The 21,036-nt window shown below is 42.7% G+C and overlaps 1 protein-coding gene across 1 annotated transcript in view; it reads right to left on the reverse strand.

The window, feature by feature from the left end:
• ptk7a (protein tyrosine kinase 7a) overlaps positions 1 to 21,036 on the reverse strand; it is a 259,481-nt gene that overhangs the window by 27,328 nt on the left and 211,117 nt on the right. The window contains exons 3-5 of the mRNA XM_034184423.1: positions 18,701 to 18,803; positions 18,385 to 18,569; positions 10,465 to 10,612 (exon numbers count right to left, since the gene is read on the reverse strand). Coding sequence (XP_034040314.1) covers positions 10,465 to 10,612; positions 18,385 to 18,569; positions 18,701 to 18,803 — 436 coding nt within the window. The remainder of the gene's footprint in view (positions 1 to 10,464; positions 10,613 to 18,384; positions 18,570 to 18,700; positions 18,804 to 21,036) is intronic.

Genomic DNA, 21,036 nt, shown 5'->3' on the forward strand with positions numbered 1-21,036 from the left:
CCTGTGCTGCTCCACAGCCTGTCTAGTGGATTTTTATTTTATTTTAGCACTGTTGTCGTGTGTTACCTGTGCTGCTCCACAGCCTGTCTAGTGGATTTTTATTTTGTTTTAGCACTGTTGTCGTGCGTTGCCTGTGCTGCTCCACAGCCTGTCTAGTGGATTTTTATTTTATTTTAGCACTGTTGTCGTGCGTTACCTGTGCTGCTCCACAGCCTGTCTAGTGGATTTTTATTTTGTTTTAGCACTGTTGTCGTGCGTTGCCTGTGCTGCTCCACAGCCTGTCCAGTGGATTTTGATTTTGATTTTATTTTTTTTGGCACTGTTGTCGTGTGTTACCTGTGCTGCTCCACAGCCTGTCTAGTGGATTTTTATTTTATTTTAGCGCTGTTGTCGTGCGTTGCCTGTGCTGCTCCACAGCCTGTCCAGTGGATTTTGATTTTGATTTTTTTTGGCACTGTTGTCGTGCGTTACCTGTGCTGCTCCACAGCCTGTACAGTGGATTTTTATTTTATTTTTTAGCACTGTTGTCGTGCGTTACCTGTGCTGCTCCACAGCCTGTCCAGTGGATTTTTATTTTATTTTTTACCACTGTTGTCGTGCGTTACCTGTGCTGCTCCACAGCCTGTCCAGTGGATTTTGATTTTTATTTTATTTTTTTGGGCGCTGTTGTCGTGCGTTACCTGTGCTGCTCCACAGCCTGTCCAGTGGATTTTTATTTAGCGCTGTTGTCGTGCGTTACCTGTGCTGCTCCACAGCCTGTCTAGTGGATTTTTATTTTGTTTTAGCACTGTTGTCGTACGTTGCCTGTGCTGCTCCACAGCCTGTCCAGTGGATTTTTATTTTATTTTATTTTTTAGCACTGTTGTTGTGCGTTACCTGTGCTGCTCCACAGCCTGTCCAGTGGATTTTTATTTTGTTTTAGCACTGTTGTTGTGCGTTACCTGTGCTGCTCCACAGCCTGTCTAGTGGATTTTTATTTTGTTTTAGCACTGTTGTCGTGCGTTGCCTGTGCTGCTCCACAGCCTGTCCAGTGGATTTTTATTTTTATTTTATTTTATTTTTTAGCACTGTTGTTGTGCGTTACCTGTGCTGCTCCACAGCCTGTCTAGTGGATTTTTATTTTGTTTTAGCACTGTTGTTGTGCGTTACCTGTACTGCTCCACAGCCTGTCCAGTGGATTTTTATTTTGTTTTAGCACTGTTGTTGTGCGTTACCTGTGCTGCTCCACAGCCTGTCTAGTGGATTTTATTTTGTTTTAGCACTGTTGTTGTGCGTTACCTGTGCTGCTCCACAGCCTGTCTAGTGGATTTTTATTTTGTTTTAGCACTGTTGTTGTGCGTTACCTGTGCTGCTCCACAGCCTGTCTAGTGGATTTTTATTTTGTTTTAGCACTGTTGTTGTGCGTTACCTGTGCTGCTCCACAGCCTGTCTAGTGGATTTCTATTTTGTTTTAGCACTGTTGTCGTGCGTTACCTGTGCTGCTCCACAGCCTGTCTAGTGGATTTTTATTTTGTTTTAGCACTGTTGTCGTGCGTTGCCTGTGCTGCTCCACAGCCTGTCCAGTGGATTTTTATTTTTATTTTATTTTTTAGCACTGTTGTTGTGCGTTACCTGTGCTGCTCCACAGCCTGTCCAGTGGATTTTTATTTTTATTTTATTTTATTTTTTAGCACTGTTGTTGTGCGTTACCTGTGCTGCTCCACAGCCTGTCTAGTGGATTTTATTTTATTTTAGCACTGTTGTCGTGCGTTACCTGTGCTGCTCCACAGCCTGTCTAGTGGATTTTTATTTTGTTTTAGCACTGTTGTCGTGCGTTGCCTGTGCTGCTCCACAGCCTGTCCAGTGGATTTTTATTTTTATTTTATTTTATTTTTTAGCACTGTTGTTGTGCGTTACCTGTGCTGCTCCACAGCCTGTCTAGTGGATTTTTATTTTATTTTAGCACTGTTGTCGTGCGTTACCTGTGCTGCTCCACAGCCTGTCTAGTGTCGGATTCCCTGTTTGGGAATCCGCTAGCTTAGCGTAGCTACTAGCTCTTAGCCGTTTTAGCATGGCGGCTTCTCCTGTCTCTCCCGTACTTTTCTGCTCTGGGTGTGAAATGTTTAGTTATTCCTCGGCCTCTTTTAGCAGTAACGGTACATGTAATAAGTGCAGCTTATTCGTAGCTTTGGAGGCCAGGCTGGGCGAATTGGAGGCTCGGCTCCGCACCGTGGAAAATTCTACAGCTAGCCAGGCCCCTGTAGTCGGTGCGGACCAAGGTAGCTTAGCCGCCGTTAGTTCCCCCCTGGCAGACCCCGTGCAGTCGGGAAGGCAGGCTGACTGGGTGACTGTGAGGAGGAAGCGTAGCCCTAAACAGAAGCCCCGTGTACACCGTCAACCAGTTCACATCTCTAACCGTTTTTCCCCACTCGACGATACACTCGCCGAGGATCAAACTCTGGTTATTGGCGACTCTGTTTTGAGAAATGTGAAGTTAGCGACACCAGCAACCATTGTCAATTGTCTTCCGGGGGCCAGAGCAGGCGACATCGAAGGACATTTGAAATTGCTGGCTAAGGCTAAGCGTAAATTTGGTAAGATTGTAATTCACGTCGGCAGTAATGACACTCGGTTACGCCAATCGGAGGTCACTAAAATTAACATTGAATCGGTGTGTAACTTTGCAAAAACAATGTCGGACTCTGTTGTTTTCTCTGGGCCCCTCCCCAATCAGACCGGGAGTGACATGTTTAGCCGCATGTTCTCCTTGAATTGCTGGCTGTCTGAGTGGTGTCCAAAAAATGAGGTGGGCTTCATTGATAATTGGCAAAGCTTCTGGGGAAAACCTGGTCTTGTTAGGAGAGACGGCATCCATCCCACTTTAGAGGGAGCAGCTCTCATTTCTAGAAATCTGGCCAATTTTTTGGGATCCTCCAAACTGTGACTGTCTAGCGTTGGGACCAGGAGGCAGAGTTGTGGTCTTATACACCTCTCTGCAGCTTCTCTCCCCCTGCCATCCCCTCATTACCCCATCCCCGTAGAGACGGTGCCTGCTCCCAGACCACCAATAACTAGCAAAAATCTATTTAAGCATAAAAATTCAAAAAGAAAAAATAATATAGCACCTTCAATTGCACCACAGACTAAAACAGTTAAATGTGGTCTATTAAACATTAGGTCTCTTTCTTCTAAGTCCCTGTTGGTAAATGATATAATAATTGATCAACGTATTGATTTATTCTGCCTAACAGAAACTTGGTTACAGCAGGATGAATATGTTAGTTTAAATGAGTCAACACCCCCGAGTCACACTAACTGTCAGAATGCTCGTAGCACGGGCCGGGGCGGAGGATTAGCAGCAATCTTCCATTCCAGCTTATTAATTAATCAAAAACCTAGACAGAGCTTTAATTCATTTGAAAGCTTGTCTCTTAGTCTTGTCCATCCAAATTGGAAGTCCCAAAAAACAGTTTTATTTGTTATTATCTATCGTCCACCTGGTCGTTACTGTGAGTTTCTCTGTGAATTTTCAGACCTTTTGTCTGACTTAGTGCTTAGCTCAGATAAGATAATTATAGTGGGCGATTTTAACATCCACACAGATGCTGAGAATGACAGCCTCAACACTGCATTTAATCTATTATTAGACTCTATCGGCTTTGCTCAAAAAGTAAATGAGTCCACCCACCACTTTAATCATATTTTAGATCTTGTTCTGACTTATGGTATGGAAATAGAAGACTTAACAGTATTCCCTGAAAACTCCCTTTTGTCTGATCATTTTTAATAACATTTACATTTACCCTGATGGACTACCCTGCAGTGGGGAATAAGTTTCATTACACTAGAAGTCTTTCAGAAAGCGCTGTAACTAGGTTTAAGGATATGATTCCTTCTTTATGTTCTCTAATGTCATATACCAACACAGAGCAGAGTAGCTACCTAAACTCTGTAAGGGAGTTAGAGTATCTTGTCAATAGTTTTACATCCTCATTGAAGACAACTTTGGATGCTGTAGCTCCTCTGAAAAAGAGAGCTTTAAATCAGAAGTGTCTGACTCCGTGGTATAACTCACAAACTCGTAGCTTAAAGCAGATAACCCGTAAGTTGGAGAGGAAATGGCGTCTCACTAATTTAGAAGATCTTCACTTAGCCTGGAAAAAGAGTTTGTTGCTCTATAAGAAAGCCCTTCGTGAAGCTAGGACATCTTTCTACTCATCACTAATTGAAGAAAATAAGAACAACCCCAGGTTTCTTTTCAGCACTGTAGCCAGGCTGACAAAGAGTCAGAGCTCTATTGAGCTGAGTATTCCATTAACTTTAACTAGTAATGACTTCATGACTTTCTTTGCTAACAAAATTTTGACTATTAGAGAAAAAATTACTCATAACCATCCCAAAGATGTATCGTTATCTTTGGCTGCTTTCAGTGATGCCGGTATTTGGTTAGACTCTTTCTCTGATTGTTCTGTCTGAGTTATTTTCATTAGTTACTTCATCCAAACCATCAACATGCTTATTAGACCCCATTCCTGCCAGGCTGCTCAAGGAAGTCCTACCATTATTTAATGCTTCAATCTTAAATATGATCAATCTATCTTTGTTAGTTGGTTATGTACCACAGGCCTTTAAGGTGGCAGTAATTAAACCATTACTTAAAAAGCCATCACTTGACCCAGCTATCTTAGCTAATTATAGGCCAATCTCCAACCTTCCTTTTCTCTCAAAGATTCTTGAGAGGGTAGTTGTAAAACAGCTAACTGATCACCTGCAGAGGAATGGTCTATTTGAAGAGTTTCAGTCAGGTTTTAGAATTCATCATAGTACAGAAACAGCATTAGTGAAGGTTACAAATGATCTTCTTATGGCTTCGGACAGTGGACTTATCTCTGTGCTTGTTCTGTTGGACCTCAGTGCTGCTTTTGATACTGTTGACCATAAAATTTTATTACAGAGATTAGAGCATGTCATAGGTATTAAAGGCATTGCGCTGTGGTGGTTTGAATCATATTTGTCTAATAGATTACAGTTTGTTCATGTAAATGGGGAATCTTCTTCACAGACTAAAGTTAATTATGGAGTTCCACAAGGTTCTGTGCTAGGACCAATTTTATTCACTTTATACATGCTTCCCTTGGGCAGTATTATTAGACGGTATTGCTTAAATTTTCATTGTTACGCAGATGATACCCAGCTTTATCTATCCATGAAGCCAGAGGATACGCACCAATTAGCTAAACTGCAGGATTGTCTTACAGACATAAAGACATGGATGACCTCTAATTTCCTGCTTTTAAACTCAGATAAAACTGAAGTTATTGTACTTGGCCCCACAAATCTTAGAAGCATGGTGTCTAACCAGATCGTTACTCTGGATGGCATTTCCCTGATCTCTAGTAATACTGTGAGAAATCTTGGAGTTATTTTTGATCAGGATATGTCATTCAAAGCGCATATTAAACAAATATGTAGGACTGCCTTTTTGCATTTACGCAATATCTCTAAAATCAGAAAGGTCTTGTCTCAGAGTGATGCTGAAAAACTAATTCATGCATTTGTTTCCTCTAGGCTGGACTATTGTAATTCATTATTATCAGGTTGTCCTAAAAGTTCCCTAAAAAGCCTTCAGTTGGTTCAGAATGCTGCAGCTAGAGTACTGACGGGGACTAGCAGGAGAGAGCATATCTCACCCGTGTTGGCCTCCCTTCATTGGCTTCCTGTTAATGCTAGAATAGAATTTAAAATTCTTCTTCTTACTTATAAGGTTTTGAATAATCAGGTCCCATCTTATCTTAGGGACCTCATAGTACCATATTACCCCATTAGAGCGCTTCGCTCTCAGACTGCGGGCTTACTTGTAGTTCCTAGGGTTTGTAAGAGTAGAATGGGAGGCAGAGCCTTCAGCTTTCAGGCTCCTCTCCTGTGGAACCAGCTCCCAATTCAGATCAGGGAGACAGATACCCTCTCTACTTTTAAGATTAGGCTTAAAACTTTCCTTTTCGCTAAGGCTTATAGTTAGGACTGGATCGGGTGACCCTGGACCATCCCTTGGTTATGTTGCTTTAGACGTAGACTGTGTTTCATAATTATTGTATGGCCTTGCCTTGCAATGTGGAGCGCCTTGGGGCAACTGTTTGTTGTGATTTGGCGCTATACAAGAAAAAAGTTGATTGATTGATTGATTAACATTGTACAATTCATTGATTTTCCCATATTTAACTTATTGTGTAGAAATCTGGGGATCAACATATACAACTTATATACAACCTTTGTTTATTCTGCAGAAAAGGGCTTTAAGGGTGATTAGCAACAGTGGTTTTAGAGATCCATCTAATCCATTGTTCATTAAGTACAGGGTACTTAAATTTCGTGATTTGGTCGATTTGAAAATATTACAAACAATGTACCAAGCTAATAAAAATGCTGTACCAACAAACATTCAAAATATGTTTGAGAAAAGAGTAAGTAGTTATAAACTGAAAGGAATAGAAGTCTTTAGAAAACCAAGATACAGAACCAGAGTAAAAGAACGGAGTATTGCAGTAAATGGTGTAAAATTATGGAACAATCTCAACAAAGAAATTAAAGAATTAAGGTCACTTAAATTATTTAAAAAACGTATTAAACTAGATGTATTAAGTAAGTATGAAACTATAAAATAAGTTAGTGGGCTGTAAGGAAGTAAAAAAAAAAAAATGTAATTTGTTAATAATGTATAAAATGTTTTAAGTTTAAAAATGTAACCTGTCAGAGATGTAATCTATTTAATAATGGTCATAATTATGAAATAAGTCAGTGGTATGTGACAAGTTAAAGAAATACAATCTGTTAAATAATGTTGAAAAATGACGCTGGATATTGAAAGATTGTATTGTAAAAAGGGGCAGAAAATATAAGACTTGTTCTTCTCTCTGCTCCTTTTCATTCTGGTAATGGAGATGCTTTATTTCTGCTTTTCTGTTTTGTTTTGTTTTTTCTTTTAAATGAATGAAATAAATAAATAAATGAAATGAATGAATGAAATGAATGAACTTTAACTAGTAATGACTTCATGACTTTCTTTGCTAATAAAATTTTAACTATTAGAGAAAAAATTACTCATAACCATCCCAAAGATGTATCGTTATCTTTGGCTGTTTTCAGTGATGCCGGTATTTGGTTAGACTCTTTCTCTCAGATTGTTCTGAGTTATTTTCATTAGTTACTTCATCCAAACCATCAACATGTCTATTAGACCCCATTCCTACCAGGCTGCTCAAGGAAGTCCTACCATTATTTAATGCTTCAATCTTAAATATGATCAATCTATCTTTGTTAGTTGGCTATGTACCACAGGCTTTTAAGGTGGCAGTAATTAAACCATTACTTAAAAAGCCATCACTTGACCCAGCTATCTTAGCTAATTATAGGCCAATCTCCAACCTTCCTTTTCTCTCAAAAATTCTTGAAAGGGTAGTTGTAAAACAGCTAACTGATCATCTGCAGAGGAATGGTCTATTTGAAGAGTTTCAGTCAGGTTTTAGAATTCATCATAGTACAGAAACAGCATTAGTGAAGGTTACAAATGATCTTCTTATGGCCTCGGACAGTGGACTCATCTCTGTGCTTGTTCTGTTGGACCTCAGTGCTGCTTTTGATACTGCTGACCATAAAATTTTATTACAGAGATTAGAGCATGTCATAGGTATTAAAGGCACTGCGCTGCAGTGGTTTGAATCATATTTATCTAATAGATTACAATTTGTTCACGTAAATGGGGAATCTTCTTCACAGACTAAGGTTAATTATGGAGTTCCACAAGGTTCTGTGCTAGGACCAATTTTATTCACTTTATACATGCTTCCCTTAGGCAGTATTATTAGACGGCATTGCTTAAATTTTCATTGTTACGCAGATGATACCCAGCTTTATCTATCCATGAAGCCAGAGGACACACACCAATTAGCTAAACTGCAGGATTGTCTTACAGACATAAAGACATGGATGACCTCTAATTTCCTGCTTTTAAACTCAGATAAAACTGAAGTTATTGTACTTGGCCCCACAAATCTTAGAAACATGGTGTCTAACCAGATCCTTACTCTGGATGGCATTACCCTGACCTCTAGTAATACTGTGAGAAATCTTGGAGTCATTTTGATCAGGATATGTCATTCAAAGCGCATATTAAACAAATATGTAGGACTGCTTTTTTTGCATTTACGCAATATCTCTAAAATTAGAAAGGTCTTGTCTCAGAGTGATGCTGAAAAACTAATTCATGCATTTATTTCCTCTAGGCTGGACTATTGTAATTCATTATTATCAGGTTGTCCTAAAAGTTCCCTGAAAAGCCTTCAGTTAATTCAAAATGCTGCAGCTAGAGTACTGACGGGGACTAGAAGGAGAGAGCATATCTCACCCATATTGGCCTCTCTTCATTGGCTTCCTGTTAATTCTAGAATAGAATTTAAAATTCTTCTTCTTACTTATAAGGTTTTGAATAATCAGGTCCCATCTTATCTTAGGGACCTCATAGTACCATATCACCCCAATAGGGCGCTTTGCTCTCAGACTGCAGGCTTACTTGTAGTTCCTAGGGTTTGTAAGAGTAGAATGGGAGGCAGAGCCTTCAGCTTTCAGGCTCCTCTCCTGTGGAACCAGCTCCCAATTCAGATCCGGGAGACAGACACCCTCTCTACTTTTAAGATTAGGCTTAAAACTTTCCTTTTTGCTAAAGCTTATAGTTAGGGCTGGATCAGGTGACCCTGAACCATCCCTTAGTTATGCTGCTATAGACGTAGACTGCTGGGGGGTTCCCATGATGCACTGTTTCTTTCTCTTTTTGCTCTGTATGCACCATTCTGCATTTAATCATTAGTGATTGATCTCTGCTCCCCTCCACAGCATGTCTTTTTCCTGGTTCTCTCCCTCAGCCCCAACCAGTCCCAGCAGAAGACTGCCCCTCCCTGAGCCTGGTTCTGCTGGAGGTTTCTTCCTGTTAAAAGGGAGTTTTTCCTTCCCACTGTTGCCAAGTGCTTGCTCACAGGGGGTCGTTTTGACCGTTGGGGTTTTTACGTAATTATTGTATGGCCTTGCCTTACAATATAAAGCGCCTTGGGGCAACTGTTTGTTGTGATTTGGCGCTATATAAATAAAATTGATTGATTGATTGACTTTGTGAGTACAGAGATTGGATGGCCCTGAGAAGGGACCCCTCACTCCATAGTCCCACAGCACCACCCACAGTATCTCCCGGTGTACCCGATCATACGCCTTCTCCAAGTCCACAAAACACATGTAGACTGGATGGGCATACTCCCAGGCACCCTCCAGGATCCAGGAAATTGGCGATGATCCCCCATCAGCTTTGAGATCTGCCCCTACTATAGAGGGTGCTCCAGTCTGATGCAGGAGTTCCTCAAAGTGTTCCTTCCACCGCCCGATTACTTCCTCAGCTGAGGCCAACAGAGTCCCAGCCTTACTGTAGACAGCTTGGAAGGTCGTCACACAGACAGTTGCAGGAAGATACATACATTACATACACGTACTGTATATCTTTACAAATGGAGCGTTTGCTTGCAATAATGGAGTTTAACTGAACTTGGTCTATCCATGAGACAGGTAGGACACAGCTTTCACATGTCCTACAGGACATTTGACTTGTTCAGGACAATCATAACGGTCACACTGAATGGTCACATTACTCAGTTTTCTCCATGGAGAAGGATGTGACCAAAAAAGACCCAGACAAAACAGCTTAAAAAAAAAAAAAAAAAACTGACCAGGAGTTCCATCAAGCCTCTTGAAGAAGCAGCAGCCCTGTTCAGAATCCCTCCTGGATATCTGAGCTTCTCACTTTGTCCTGCAGCTTAAACCCTGACACCCGACTGAAAAATCTCATTCCCATTTTAATCCTGCTGCCAAAGTGACCAAACACCCCCCCCACCCCCAACAAGCTCATTACAAAAATGACAAACTCCTGACTGTCTGGATTCCTACATCTTCTCCACTCAATGAACATCGTCTAATCACGTCTCTGTGGAAAACCAAGGTCCTACGTACCACGTGACCCTGCATGTATGTTACAACATCCACCCTGAAGGTCTACTTGGTACGACCCACTGAAAGGGGCTTTAAGCTCGTGGAGGTCACGTGTTTATTGGTGTTTTGTTGATCGGCTGACTGAGGGTTTTTTTGTGTTCAGTGCCTGAATAATGGAGCACTCTAACTGGACAGAGTTCTTCACATGATCTGCAGAAGACTGCGGAGAGACAGACAGCCTTCTGCTCCAGCAACAACATTTCTCCACAGGTCATTCATCTTCAGCCTGAGCTGAGAAAGCACAAAGTGAACAGAAAGAGGAGTTGTGGATGCACTGAAGAGAAAACACGACTGAAGCTGAGAGAAAGAAGTCAGAGAGCTGAAAACAGAGTAAGAATGAAACACTGAACACTGCAAAAGGAAATGCATGATGGGTAAGAGTGGACAACTGGTTCTACGTACCTGGCCTTGTTTTCCAGCAGCTCGTTTTCATGGTACCACTCCAACGTGGGTGCTGGCACTGCGGTGAACTGGCAGTGGAACACGGCCTTCTCATTCCTCAGCACCACCTGGTCCTCTGGAGAGACCACGGGTCGAGGAAAGCTCTTATCTGACAGACACAGAGGAACATCTACGGTTACACCTGCAGGAACCAGATCAACAGGTCCCACCTGTGCTAACGCTGCAGCTCCACACGGATCAACTCTGTGGTTCACTAAAAGCTGACAAGTGTGACGCTTTGGAGCCCAAAACCTTTGGTGGTGGTGTGTGTCAACACCTCAGGTCAAAGGAGACTTAATGAGCTCAACCAACAGCTTGTACCAGACCTCCAACTTATCAGGGTCATCAGAGAGGGATAATCCTCTTTACGTCAGGTTCTCAAGTCGGCTTCTCCCAGTAATTAAGTGTCTGAACTCAGACGGATTTGACATAAAAAACAACAACAAAAAAAAACTTAAAGTTCGAACATCAGCAGACCAAGACTTTGAACCAGGACAAGGGATCAAATGAAAACTAGAAACTATCGATATATACTGAGAAAGAAAATAAAGACATTTTATATTTCTTTAACGTTACGGTAGAGAAATGTTTATTTGAAATAACGTTTTTATTATTATTATTTCCATATTACAAATTTACATTACAGAGAAACATCCGGCCACCGTAGAGGCGCATTATTATTATTTATCTTATTTTAAAGAGATTTACAGTCAGATGTTTTTCCAGTTGTGCTCTAAGGGGAGCAGTCTGCCTTAAAATACAGACAAACTAACAAATAATAAATACATATGAGGTGCGACTGAGAAGTTTTGAGCCTGATCCAGAAAAGCAGAGTGTGGTTCTCCATCTTCTACATTTCTCGTGAACGTGCGAAGTTGTGACTCAGTGGGTGCGATATCATTTGGCGGTAACCAGTTTTGGATTGGAAATTTAAAGGTGGAACTCAAAAAAAGAATGCTGGTTTGAGCATCTACCCTCCACAAAAAGTTAATTTACCTGCATTTCCATATTATTTGCCTTCGTTTGTAGTCGCCATCAACAGTAATGCCACGTTCACACCGGACACCACGCGAGCGACGGCGGCGGCGACAGGTTGCCATGTAATCCCTATGGAAGGATGTGTTGTGGCGCCACAAAAGTCCAAGGCACGCAATGCGATGTGATGGACGTGAATGAAGCAGTTTTGAGCGATTGCCGCATTTGTGGCGTGATATCACGTCGCATTACCTTCCTCTCCAAGTTGAAAAATTTGAACTTTTTCATCTTGTCGCGTCACGATGACCAATAAGGGACTGGATATGTAGTGACGTGGAGATGTCTGGAGTTTATACTTGATGTGGACATGTCCTGTCTCTGGCAGCCAGCCTGAGCAGGACTTATGTCCCTTATTTCACAGTCATGACAGAGTTTGAGGGGAGAGCGAGCAGCAGCACCGCCGCAGCACCGCAGCAGCAGCCAGTTTTTTTTTCATGTGCGCAGGCGAACAAATGGTCTGTGAAGATTACTTTATTTATTAACTACACAGATGTATAATAAAACAAATGGTGACTGGTTTATAACACAATAATGACAGAGTTTGAGAGGAGAGCGAGCAGACAGTTTTTTTTGTTCACATGTGCGCGGGCGAATGGGACAGGAGTTTCCTCAAACTGGGTCCTGTAGAGGTGGAAGTAAAGCTGAAAGCGACCGTCATCCAGACGCAGCTCCTGCAGCAAATAATGAAACTCCCCAAAATGGGATCGTCTCATGAGGATGTTGTGAACCCAGGGTCAGCACTGCTGGCGACGTTTGTCAGCTTTCCACAACAAATGGAGCACAGCAACTCGCTCCGTGTGATCAAGGTCCGTCATGTTGACTTGACTGACAACTGCAGCCAGCGAGCAGAATGGAAGCTCCTCCTATTTGATGATGCATTGGGGCGAATTTTCACAGCGAAAGCAGAGCGACACACCGGGCGATGGTGGAATTTGTGGCGCTGCGTGTCGTCCGGTGTGAACGCGGAATAAAAGGTCAAAGAGATACAACTGGAGAGATACAGTTGCTTTTAGGAGGAGATGGCGGCACTCTGCACCTGCAGGGCTGCCGGTTCGGTTGGCAGCTGGGACCTGGACTCAGATCTGAGAGTTGGAGCACCACTGCGAGTTCCTAAACCGGTCTTGACTCCTTTTTATTCCGTGGTAGCTGCTCACCTGCCTCCTGGTAGACTGGAGCCATATTACTTCAGTTAAATGCTCAGAACGGACTGACACGGTCAGTGAGCAGCCACTGGAATCAGGGGCCTGAACACGGCACGCTGGCACACGCCAACCCTAATTACTCAGAACTTTATGGCTTAAAGTATCCTTAACTGATACCCATGTGGTGATTAGACAACATAGTCTGTAGATGGTGTACATCATGAAGTAACCCTCTGTAGATGGTGTACATCATGAAGTAACCCTCTGTAGATGGTGTACTTCCCGAAGTAACCCTCTGTTGATGGTGTACTTGATGACGTAACCCTCTATAGATGGTGTACTCTATGAATTAACCCTCTGTTGATGGTGTACTTTATATAGGAACCCTCTGCTGATGGTGTACTTGATAAAGTAACCCTCTGTTGATGGTGTACTTGATAAAGTAACCCTCTGTTGACGTGTACTTGATAAAGTAACCCTCTGTTGACAGTGTACTTTATGAAGTAACCCTCTGTTGATGTGTACTTCATGAAGTAACACTCGGTAGATGGTGTACTTTGTGAAGTAACCCTCTGCAGATGGTGTACTTCATGAATTAACCCTCTGTAGATGGTGTACTTCTCGAAGGAACCCCCTGTTGATGGTGTACTTCATGATTAACCCTCTGTAGATGGTGTACTTCTCGAAGGAACCCCCTGTTGATGGTGTACTTCATGAAGTAACCCTCTGTAGATGGTGTACTTCTCGAAGGAACCCCCTGTTGATGGTGTACTTCATGAAGTAACCCTCTGTAGATGGTGTACTTCATGTATTAACCCTCTGTGGATGTGTACATCATGAAGTAACCCTCGGTAGATGGTGTACTTTATGAAGGAACATTCTGTTGATGGTGTACTTGATAAAGTAAGGCTCCTATCCCAAAGACTGGCAGAGAAGGAAGCAGTGTGCAAACTGGAGATACACACCGGTTGTATCATTATCATGATAGTTTGAGCTCCCCACACTTTGTGTGTGACGGTCATGTTAAAAGGTTCTGTGAATTAAACATGATGTCAGGCATTTCAAGAAAGTTTTGTATTAAGAGTTGTATTATCTTCAATTCTGACACGTTTTTGAAGGTTTTGTTTTTACTTCAGGTGAATATCGGTTTCAGATATCTGTTATCGGCCTCCTACATTAGTAATAACAGGTATCAGCCCTGAAAAAGCCAAATCGGTCAACTCCAGTCTCAAGCGGTCATCCAAGGAACTGCAAGCCCTGTCTGTGACTGCTTCATTTAGCCGAGTATCTCACTGGGTGAGAGGTTCGCCTCGCCTGAGTCACAGGGCAGCACCCGCACGTAGCTTCATTTCTGAACAGACCAAAAAAATGGTGTGATAAACTTCCTCACCAAATCGCCAGGCGGACACCCGGTACTCTTCACCACGCAGTCTCCACAACTCAGAACATACATTAAATATCTTGACTTTGTGGTGTATTCAATTTTTTTCAGTGCTTTTTCTGCCTAAAATCTGGGGAATTTTCACGGCTTCTGTCACATAAGATAATAATCCACAACCATCCTGAGCACTGTGTGCGCAAACATGTCATCTCAGCCACGCCAGTGGCGTTCAACATCTGTCAGTGCTGCGAGGTGCTCATGCACAAATCCTTACACATGCAAAGGCTGCACCAGTGCTGCTCGACTTCGGTGTGTGTGTGTGTGTGCGTGCACATACCGCATGGCGCACACATGCAGCACAGTATGTGTGCGGACTCGTACTGCTCGAGGTTTGTGGACATAATTTTGCCGCCACTTTAGACAGCATTCAGCAGACAGTCACCTGCCATGCACACAAGTATCGGGAGGCCAATTCAGTGAGATTCCACATGAAAAAGTTCCCGCCTTTGTGCCTGTTTTTGCGCGATTTTGTGACTCCGCCTCCTCTCCACCAGTCGCACCTCAGTGAGATACGACCCTTAACAGGACCAGATGCTGGGACTCAGCTTTTCTGCATCCAACATTATCTCCTGAACAGTGTGGTCTATCTGCTGTAATCAGACATGAAGTGGACGTGCCCTTGGTGTCACATTATGTTCCCAACACTCCAGAGAAGAAGCAAACGCTACAGGAGATAAGACGGCCGTTTATGAACACTGCTACACCTCAAACACCATAGTGAAAGAAGTTGACCATCACTCAACCACCTCTGGCTGCTGCACACACCGTGTTGGCTGCCTACTGAAACACAAACACTGTCAAAGACAGACAAGTAACAGCCCGGCTGTAAGTAGCTGCACAAAGGCATCAGGACCATCTCTGCACGTGTAAGAGCTTCAGATTTCACACAAACAAGAACTATCAGAAGAGCAGAAGTCCTGACAGGCTCTGAGGTCCACTGGGCCGGCACCCATCTGTGAGTTCCAAGGGGTGAAGAGAATCAAAGTCCATATCTCCCCTTGGATGGGATGCCAGACCATCGCAGGTCACTTCCCTGATTGTGTTTCTTTACTTTGAAGCAGTTTCAGTTTAAAACTCCTACATAAATTACACAACAGAATTATGCTGCGGTTTATAAGAATAATAAGAACTTTATAAGAATGATCTTCAGTGAAGATATTCCTTTGTTACCAGGATGCAAGTATCACAAACATGACTCCGGATCTTCCATGTGGCAACCCCAAATTAATATGAACATCCCACACTGCTAAACCACTTAGGACGTGTATTCTTCCATTTGTCTCTGTGTCAGAGTCTGACCCTTGACCCTGTCCGGTGGCCGTCCTCAGTTGCATTTTTAAATCCATTTTCCAGCCAAACAAAATTACTTTCATGATTTCTGACCCTCTTAGTGCAGCAGATAACTGAAACAATCATGCAAATGGTGATAAAAGCATCAAATTCGGAAATACTCCTCAGACAATCCTCTTTTGGAAAAAAAAAAAAAAAAAAGATTGTTTTTTCAATCAGTGGTCAGGTAGGGGTCAATTGAAGAATTACACAGAGGTAAAAATTAAAAGATGCTCCAATCATATTGAAAAATATTCCACATTATTTGCCTGTTCATAAAGATTCCAAAAAGGTATAGTTTGGACTATCTGCGACTGAATTCTATGGAGTTATGGGATAAAAACAGCAAGAATGGTGACAAAGGTCAGTTTCATTTTGTACAGGGGTCAAAAGTTAAAGTTGCTCCAATTTTGGTAAAAAGTGATGCAAATTATTGGTTGAGCTAATAGGATAAATAAATGGAATAGTTTTGACAGTGTTGAATGTTTGGTCTCCAAAGTAAAGGTCAAACAAGGTCTACGTCTATTGGATTCTATGACATGTGACATATGTTACCCCATAACATGATAAGTAAGGATGATACATGGTCCAAACTATTCCTTTTTAAAACCGTGTTAACTCAACTAGTAATTTGCATCACTATTTACCAAAATTGGAGCAACTTTTACTTTTGACCCCTGTACAAACCGACACTGACCTTTGTCACCATTCTTGCTGTTTTTAATCCCATAACTCCATAGAATTCAGATACAGACCATCCAAACCATACCTTTTTGGAATCTTTATGATCAGGCAAATAATGTGGCATAGGTTTCAATATGATTGGAGCATCTTTTAAGACCGATTGAAAATTCAAGTGGCCAATTGGTTTTGTCAAAAGAGGATTGTCTGAGGAGTATTTCTGCTGAATTTGATGCTTTTATCACCATTTGCAGGATTCCGCTCTAAATATTCTCTTATCTGCTGCACTATCTTGGGTGAAACAGAACTAAAGCCCGTCTTTAGCAGGTCCCTTTAATCCACTGGTTACATTGGTGACAATTACAGACTTTCTTTTGTGGAGTCTGACAGCAGGACATAAATCTCTGATGTCATAAAGATCCTCTGTGTCCTGAATGGACATTTCTGATGTATATGGGCGGGGTTCATGGCTGTATACAGTATTTACACAAAATTCAGTATCTTCATGAACATGTTTGGGGTTTACAAACAGTTGTCATGTTTAGTCATGTCATTTACACAGTTTTATGACTTTAGAAGCTCTCTGAGCCTGCCGTGGCACACAAGAGGACGGTCCAAAAAAAGATGACAGAAATTTGGGAGACGTTTAGGAAACTTTTCCTGCATAAGGCCCGATGGTGGGAATAGAGTCAGCTATGTTTGACTTGAGGGACGCGTCCCGTGTGCCGCCGCTGGCTGCAGAAAACGTGTCATATGAAGTGGAATCAAAGCGTCTCGCTCCTCCTGAGGTGTGTCCTAGGGACACGGTGCCATCGGCACGAGGCTGATGGTGGAGCAAAAGTGCCTTCGTGTTGAAGCCTCACAGGACATGTTGTGACATGTCTAGCTCATCCACCATTTCTCGGATAGTCACACGACTGAAAAGCCACCGAAAGCCGTCTGAATCTTCCGAATGGTGCAAGAGCTGGGCATGTTAGAACATGTCCTGTGAGGCTTCAACACGAAGGCACTTTTGCTCCGCCATCAGCTTTGTGCCGATGAATTTCGCTGCAACTCTTTTCATGGCCAAATCTTCTTTCACAGTGGAATGTGCCGAAAAAGTGCTGATGTCCACCTCTTCCACAATTTCTCGGATAGTCACACGACGGTCCCACATCATCACAGCGTTCACTTTGGAAATGATCTGGTCATTTCTGCATGTTGATGGCCTCCCGGAGCGTGGCTCGCTCTCCACCGTTGTGCGGCCGTCTTTAAACCGGTTGTACTGCTCCTTAATCTGTGTGATGACCAGAGGATCGTCACCGAAAGCCGTCTGAATAATCCGAATGGTTTCCACCTGGCTGTCGCCCAGTTTCTGGCAAAATTTGATGCAGTCGCACTGCTCCAGTTGTTCCGCCATTTCCTTGCAAAGAAAAAACAACGAGAGACTCCGCCCATCTGCACACAAAGGCTGCTTACAAGCAAATGAAGCAATCGACAGGCGTGAAAAAACTCACGCATGCGCACGAAGGTTCAAGGTTTGCTCATGCAAGCACACGTGATTCAAATCCATCAGGTTTTTGAAAAAAATAAAAAGATCTGATACTTTTCTAACAGACCTCGTATACTGTTTTGGAATGTTCCAAATGTCTGCTGTGTAGTTCCCAGCAGGCAGCGCAGCTGCATGGCAAACCTTTTCATATATGACACTGCTTTGGGACCTAAAGACTGCTGTTACCCCATTTCTGACACCAAAACAGTTTGTCCAAAGTAAAACCAGAGAAAATGAGAGGTTCAGAAAGTGCTGAGATGAAGCGCTAGGATGAAGCTTTTCTCTGCACCTGCTCAGCACTTTGCTGCCAGAAAAAAAAAAAAAACGCTATATGGACATGTGTCCTTATTTCCCATGATGCTTTCAAAGAAGAAAATCCATAAAGTGGTGATATTAAAAAAACTGTCAAACGGACCTAGACGTAAGCTGACATTAAAGCTGAAGATCTGCACTTTGAGCTCCTCGTCCCTGTTTGCTTTGAACTCCAGCACGCTGTGGAATAAAACTAAAAGAGGTTTTGCACATATAGTGTCTGTTTTTATGTGTCACAAACAAGCAAAGTTGGCAACTGTTGATTTTATATGTTGGAGAGGATGTGTGTGTTTCTCTCTCTCTCTCTCACACACACACACACACACACACACACACACACACACACACACACACACACACACACACACACACACACACACACACACACACACACACACACACACACACACCTATGATGTTGAGTGTGAAGTTGCTGCTGCTGCAGATGTGGCCGGCTGCGTTCTTGGCGCAGCAGTAGTACAGCCCGTTGTCGTCTGGACTGGCGCTCTTCAGGGTCAGCGTTCGCTCCTTGTTGTTAATGTGATGGCTTTTCTCCGTCAGCTTCACTCCATCTTTGAACCACTGGCAGGTCGGTCTGCAAGAGAGCAGAGCAAGAGATGGTGAGAGTGAGAGGGGGCGAGAGAGGAAAAAACCATGTGTGTGTTTTTTCTGGGGGGGTTGGGGGGGGGGTGTAAGCGTGTGCAGTCTGCGGAGGAGGAGACTCACCGCGGGTGTCCATCGATGTGACAGCGCAGTGTGACTGGCGCAGAGCTCTCGATCTCACCCTCGGAGGCGGGATCCTTTAAAGTCACATTCCCACTTTCTAACCCTGCAGAGGAAGAAGAACAGAATCGCTCCATGAGTTGGCTAGAGGCTCGTCCACAGCAAAAAGTTAAAGACATTTCACAGACTGTCGAGACCAGTCATGAAAACTCATCCAGGAAATAATACGAAGTCTGTTAGAAAAGTATCCGTCCTTTTTATTTTTTCAAAAACCTGATGGATTTGAATCACGTGTGCTTGCATGAGCAAACCTTGAACCTTCGTGCGCATGCATGAACTTTTTCATGCCTGTCAATTGCGTCATTTGCTGGTAAGCAGCCTTTGTGTGAAGTCGTGTGTCGTGCTCTCAACGGATTTTCATTGCAAGGAAAATGACAGAATGACTGGAGCAGTGCGACTGCATCAAATTTCACCAGAAACTGGGCGACAGCCAGGTGGAAACGATTTGGAAGATTCAGACGGCTTTCGGGGGCTTTTCAGTCGTGTGACTATCTGAGAAATTATGGAAGAGGTGGGCATCATTTTTCCTGTGAGGCTTCAACACGAGGTACTTTTGCTCCGCCGTCAGCAGCTTCGGCACGAATTTCACTGCCACTCTTTTCATGGCCAAATCTTCTGTAACAGTGGAATGTGCTGAGAAAGTGCTGATGTCCACCTCTTCCACAATTTCTCGGATAGTCACACAACGGTCCCACATCACCACAGCGTTCACTTTGGAAATGATCTGGTCATTTCAGCATGTTGATGGCTGCCCGGAGCGCGGCTCGCTCTCCACCGTTGTGCGACGTCTTTAAACCGGTTGTACCGCTCCTTAATCTGTGTGATGCCCAGAGGATCGTCACCAAAAGCCGTCTGAATAATCTGAATGGTTTCTACCTGGCTGTCGCCCAGTTTGTGGCAAAATTTGATGCAGCGCTGCTCCAGTCCTAAAGCCATTTACCTTGTAATGAAAATTCGCCGAAAGCACAACACACGTCCTCACACAAAGGCTGCTTACCAGCAAATGACGCAATCGACAGGCGTGAAAAAGTTCACGCATGCGCACGAAGGTTCGTTTGCTCATGCAAGCACACATGATTCAAATCCATCAGGTTTTTGAAAAGAAAAATAAGGTCCAATACTTTTCTAACAGACCTCATATACGTCTGTCCCCAACGGGAGGACTACAACCCCTGGCAAAAATTATGGAATCACCGGCCTCGGAGGATGTTCATTCAGTTGTTTAATTTTGTAGAAAAAAAGCAGATCACAGACATGACACAAAACTAAAGTCATTTCAAATGGCAACTTTCTGGCTTTAAGAAACACTATAAGAAATCAAGAAAAAAAATTGTGGCAGTCAGTAATGGTTACTTTTTTAGACCAAGCAGAGGGAAAAAAAGATGGACTCACTCAATTCTGAGGAAAAAATTATGGAATCACCCTGTAAATTTTCATCCCCAAAACTAACACCTGCATCAAATCAGATCTGCTCATTAGTCTGCATCTAAAAAGGAGTGATCACACCTTGGAGAGCTGTTGCACCAAGTGGACTGACATGAATCATGGCTCCAACACGAGAGATGTCAATTGAAACAAAGGAGAGGATTATCAAACTCTTAAAAGAGGGTAAATCATCACACAATGTTGCAAAAGATGTTGGTTGTTCACAGTCAGCTGTGTCTAAACTCTGGACCAAATACAAACAACATGGGAAGGTTGTTAAAGGCAAACATACTGGTAGACCAAGGAAGACATCAAAGCGTCAAGACAGAAAACTTAAAGCAATATGTCTCAAAAATCGAAAATGTACAACAAAACAAATGAGGAACGAATGGGAGGAAACTGGAGTCAACATCTGTGACCGAACTGTAAGAAACCGCCTAAAGGAAATGGGATTTACATACAGAAAAGCTAAACGAAAGCCATCATTAACACCTAAACAGAAAAAAACAAGGTTACAGTGGGCTAAGGAAAATCAATCGTGGACTGTGGATGACTGGATGAAAGTCATATTCAGTGATGAATCTGGAATCTGCATTGGGCAAGGTGATGATGCTGGAACCTTTGTTTGGTGCTGTTCCAATGAGCTTTATAAAGATGACTGCCTGAAGAGAACATGTAAATTTCCACAGTCATTGATGATATGGGACTGCATGTCAGGTAAAGGCACTGGGGAGATGGCTGTCATTACATCATCAATAAATGCACAAGTTTACGTTGATATTTTGGACACTTTTCTTATCCCATCAATTGAAAGGATGTTTGGAAATGATGAAATCATTTTTCAAGATGATAAT

The sequence above is a fragment of the Thalassophryne amazonica genome, chromosome 13 (assembly GCF_902500255.1).
Source record: "Thalassophryne amazonica chromosome 13, fThaAma1.1, whole genome shotgun sequence".
NCBI lineage: Eukaryota > Metazoa > Chordata > Actinopteri > Batrachoidiformes > Batrachoididae > Thalassophryne > Thalassophryne amazonica.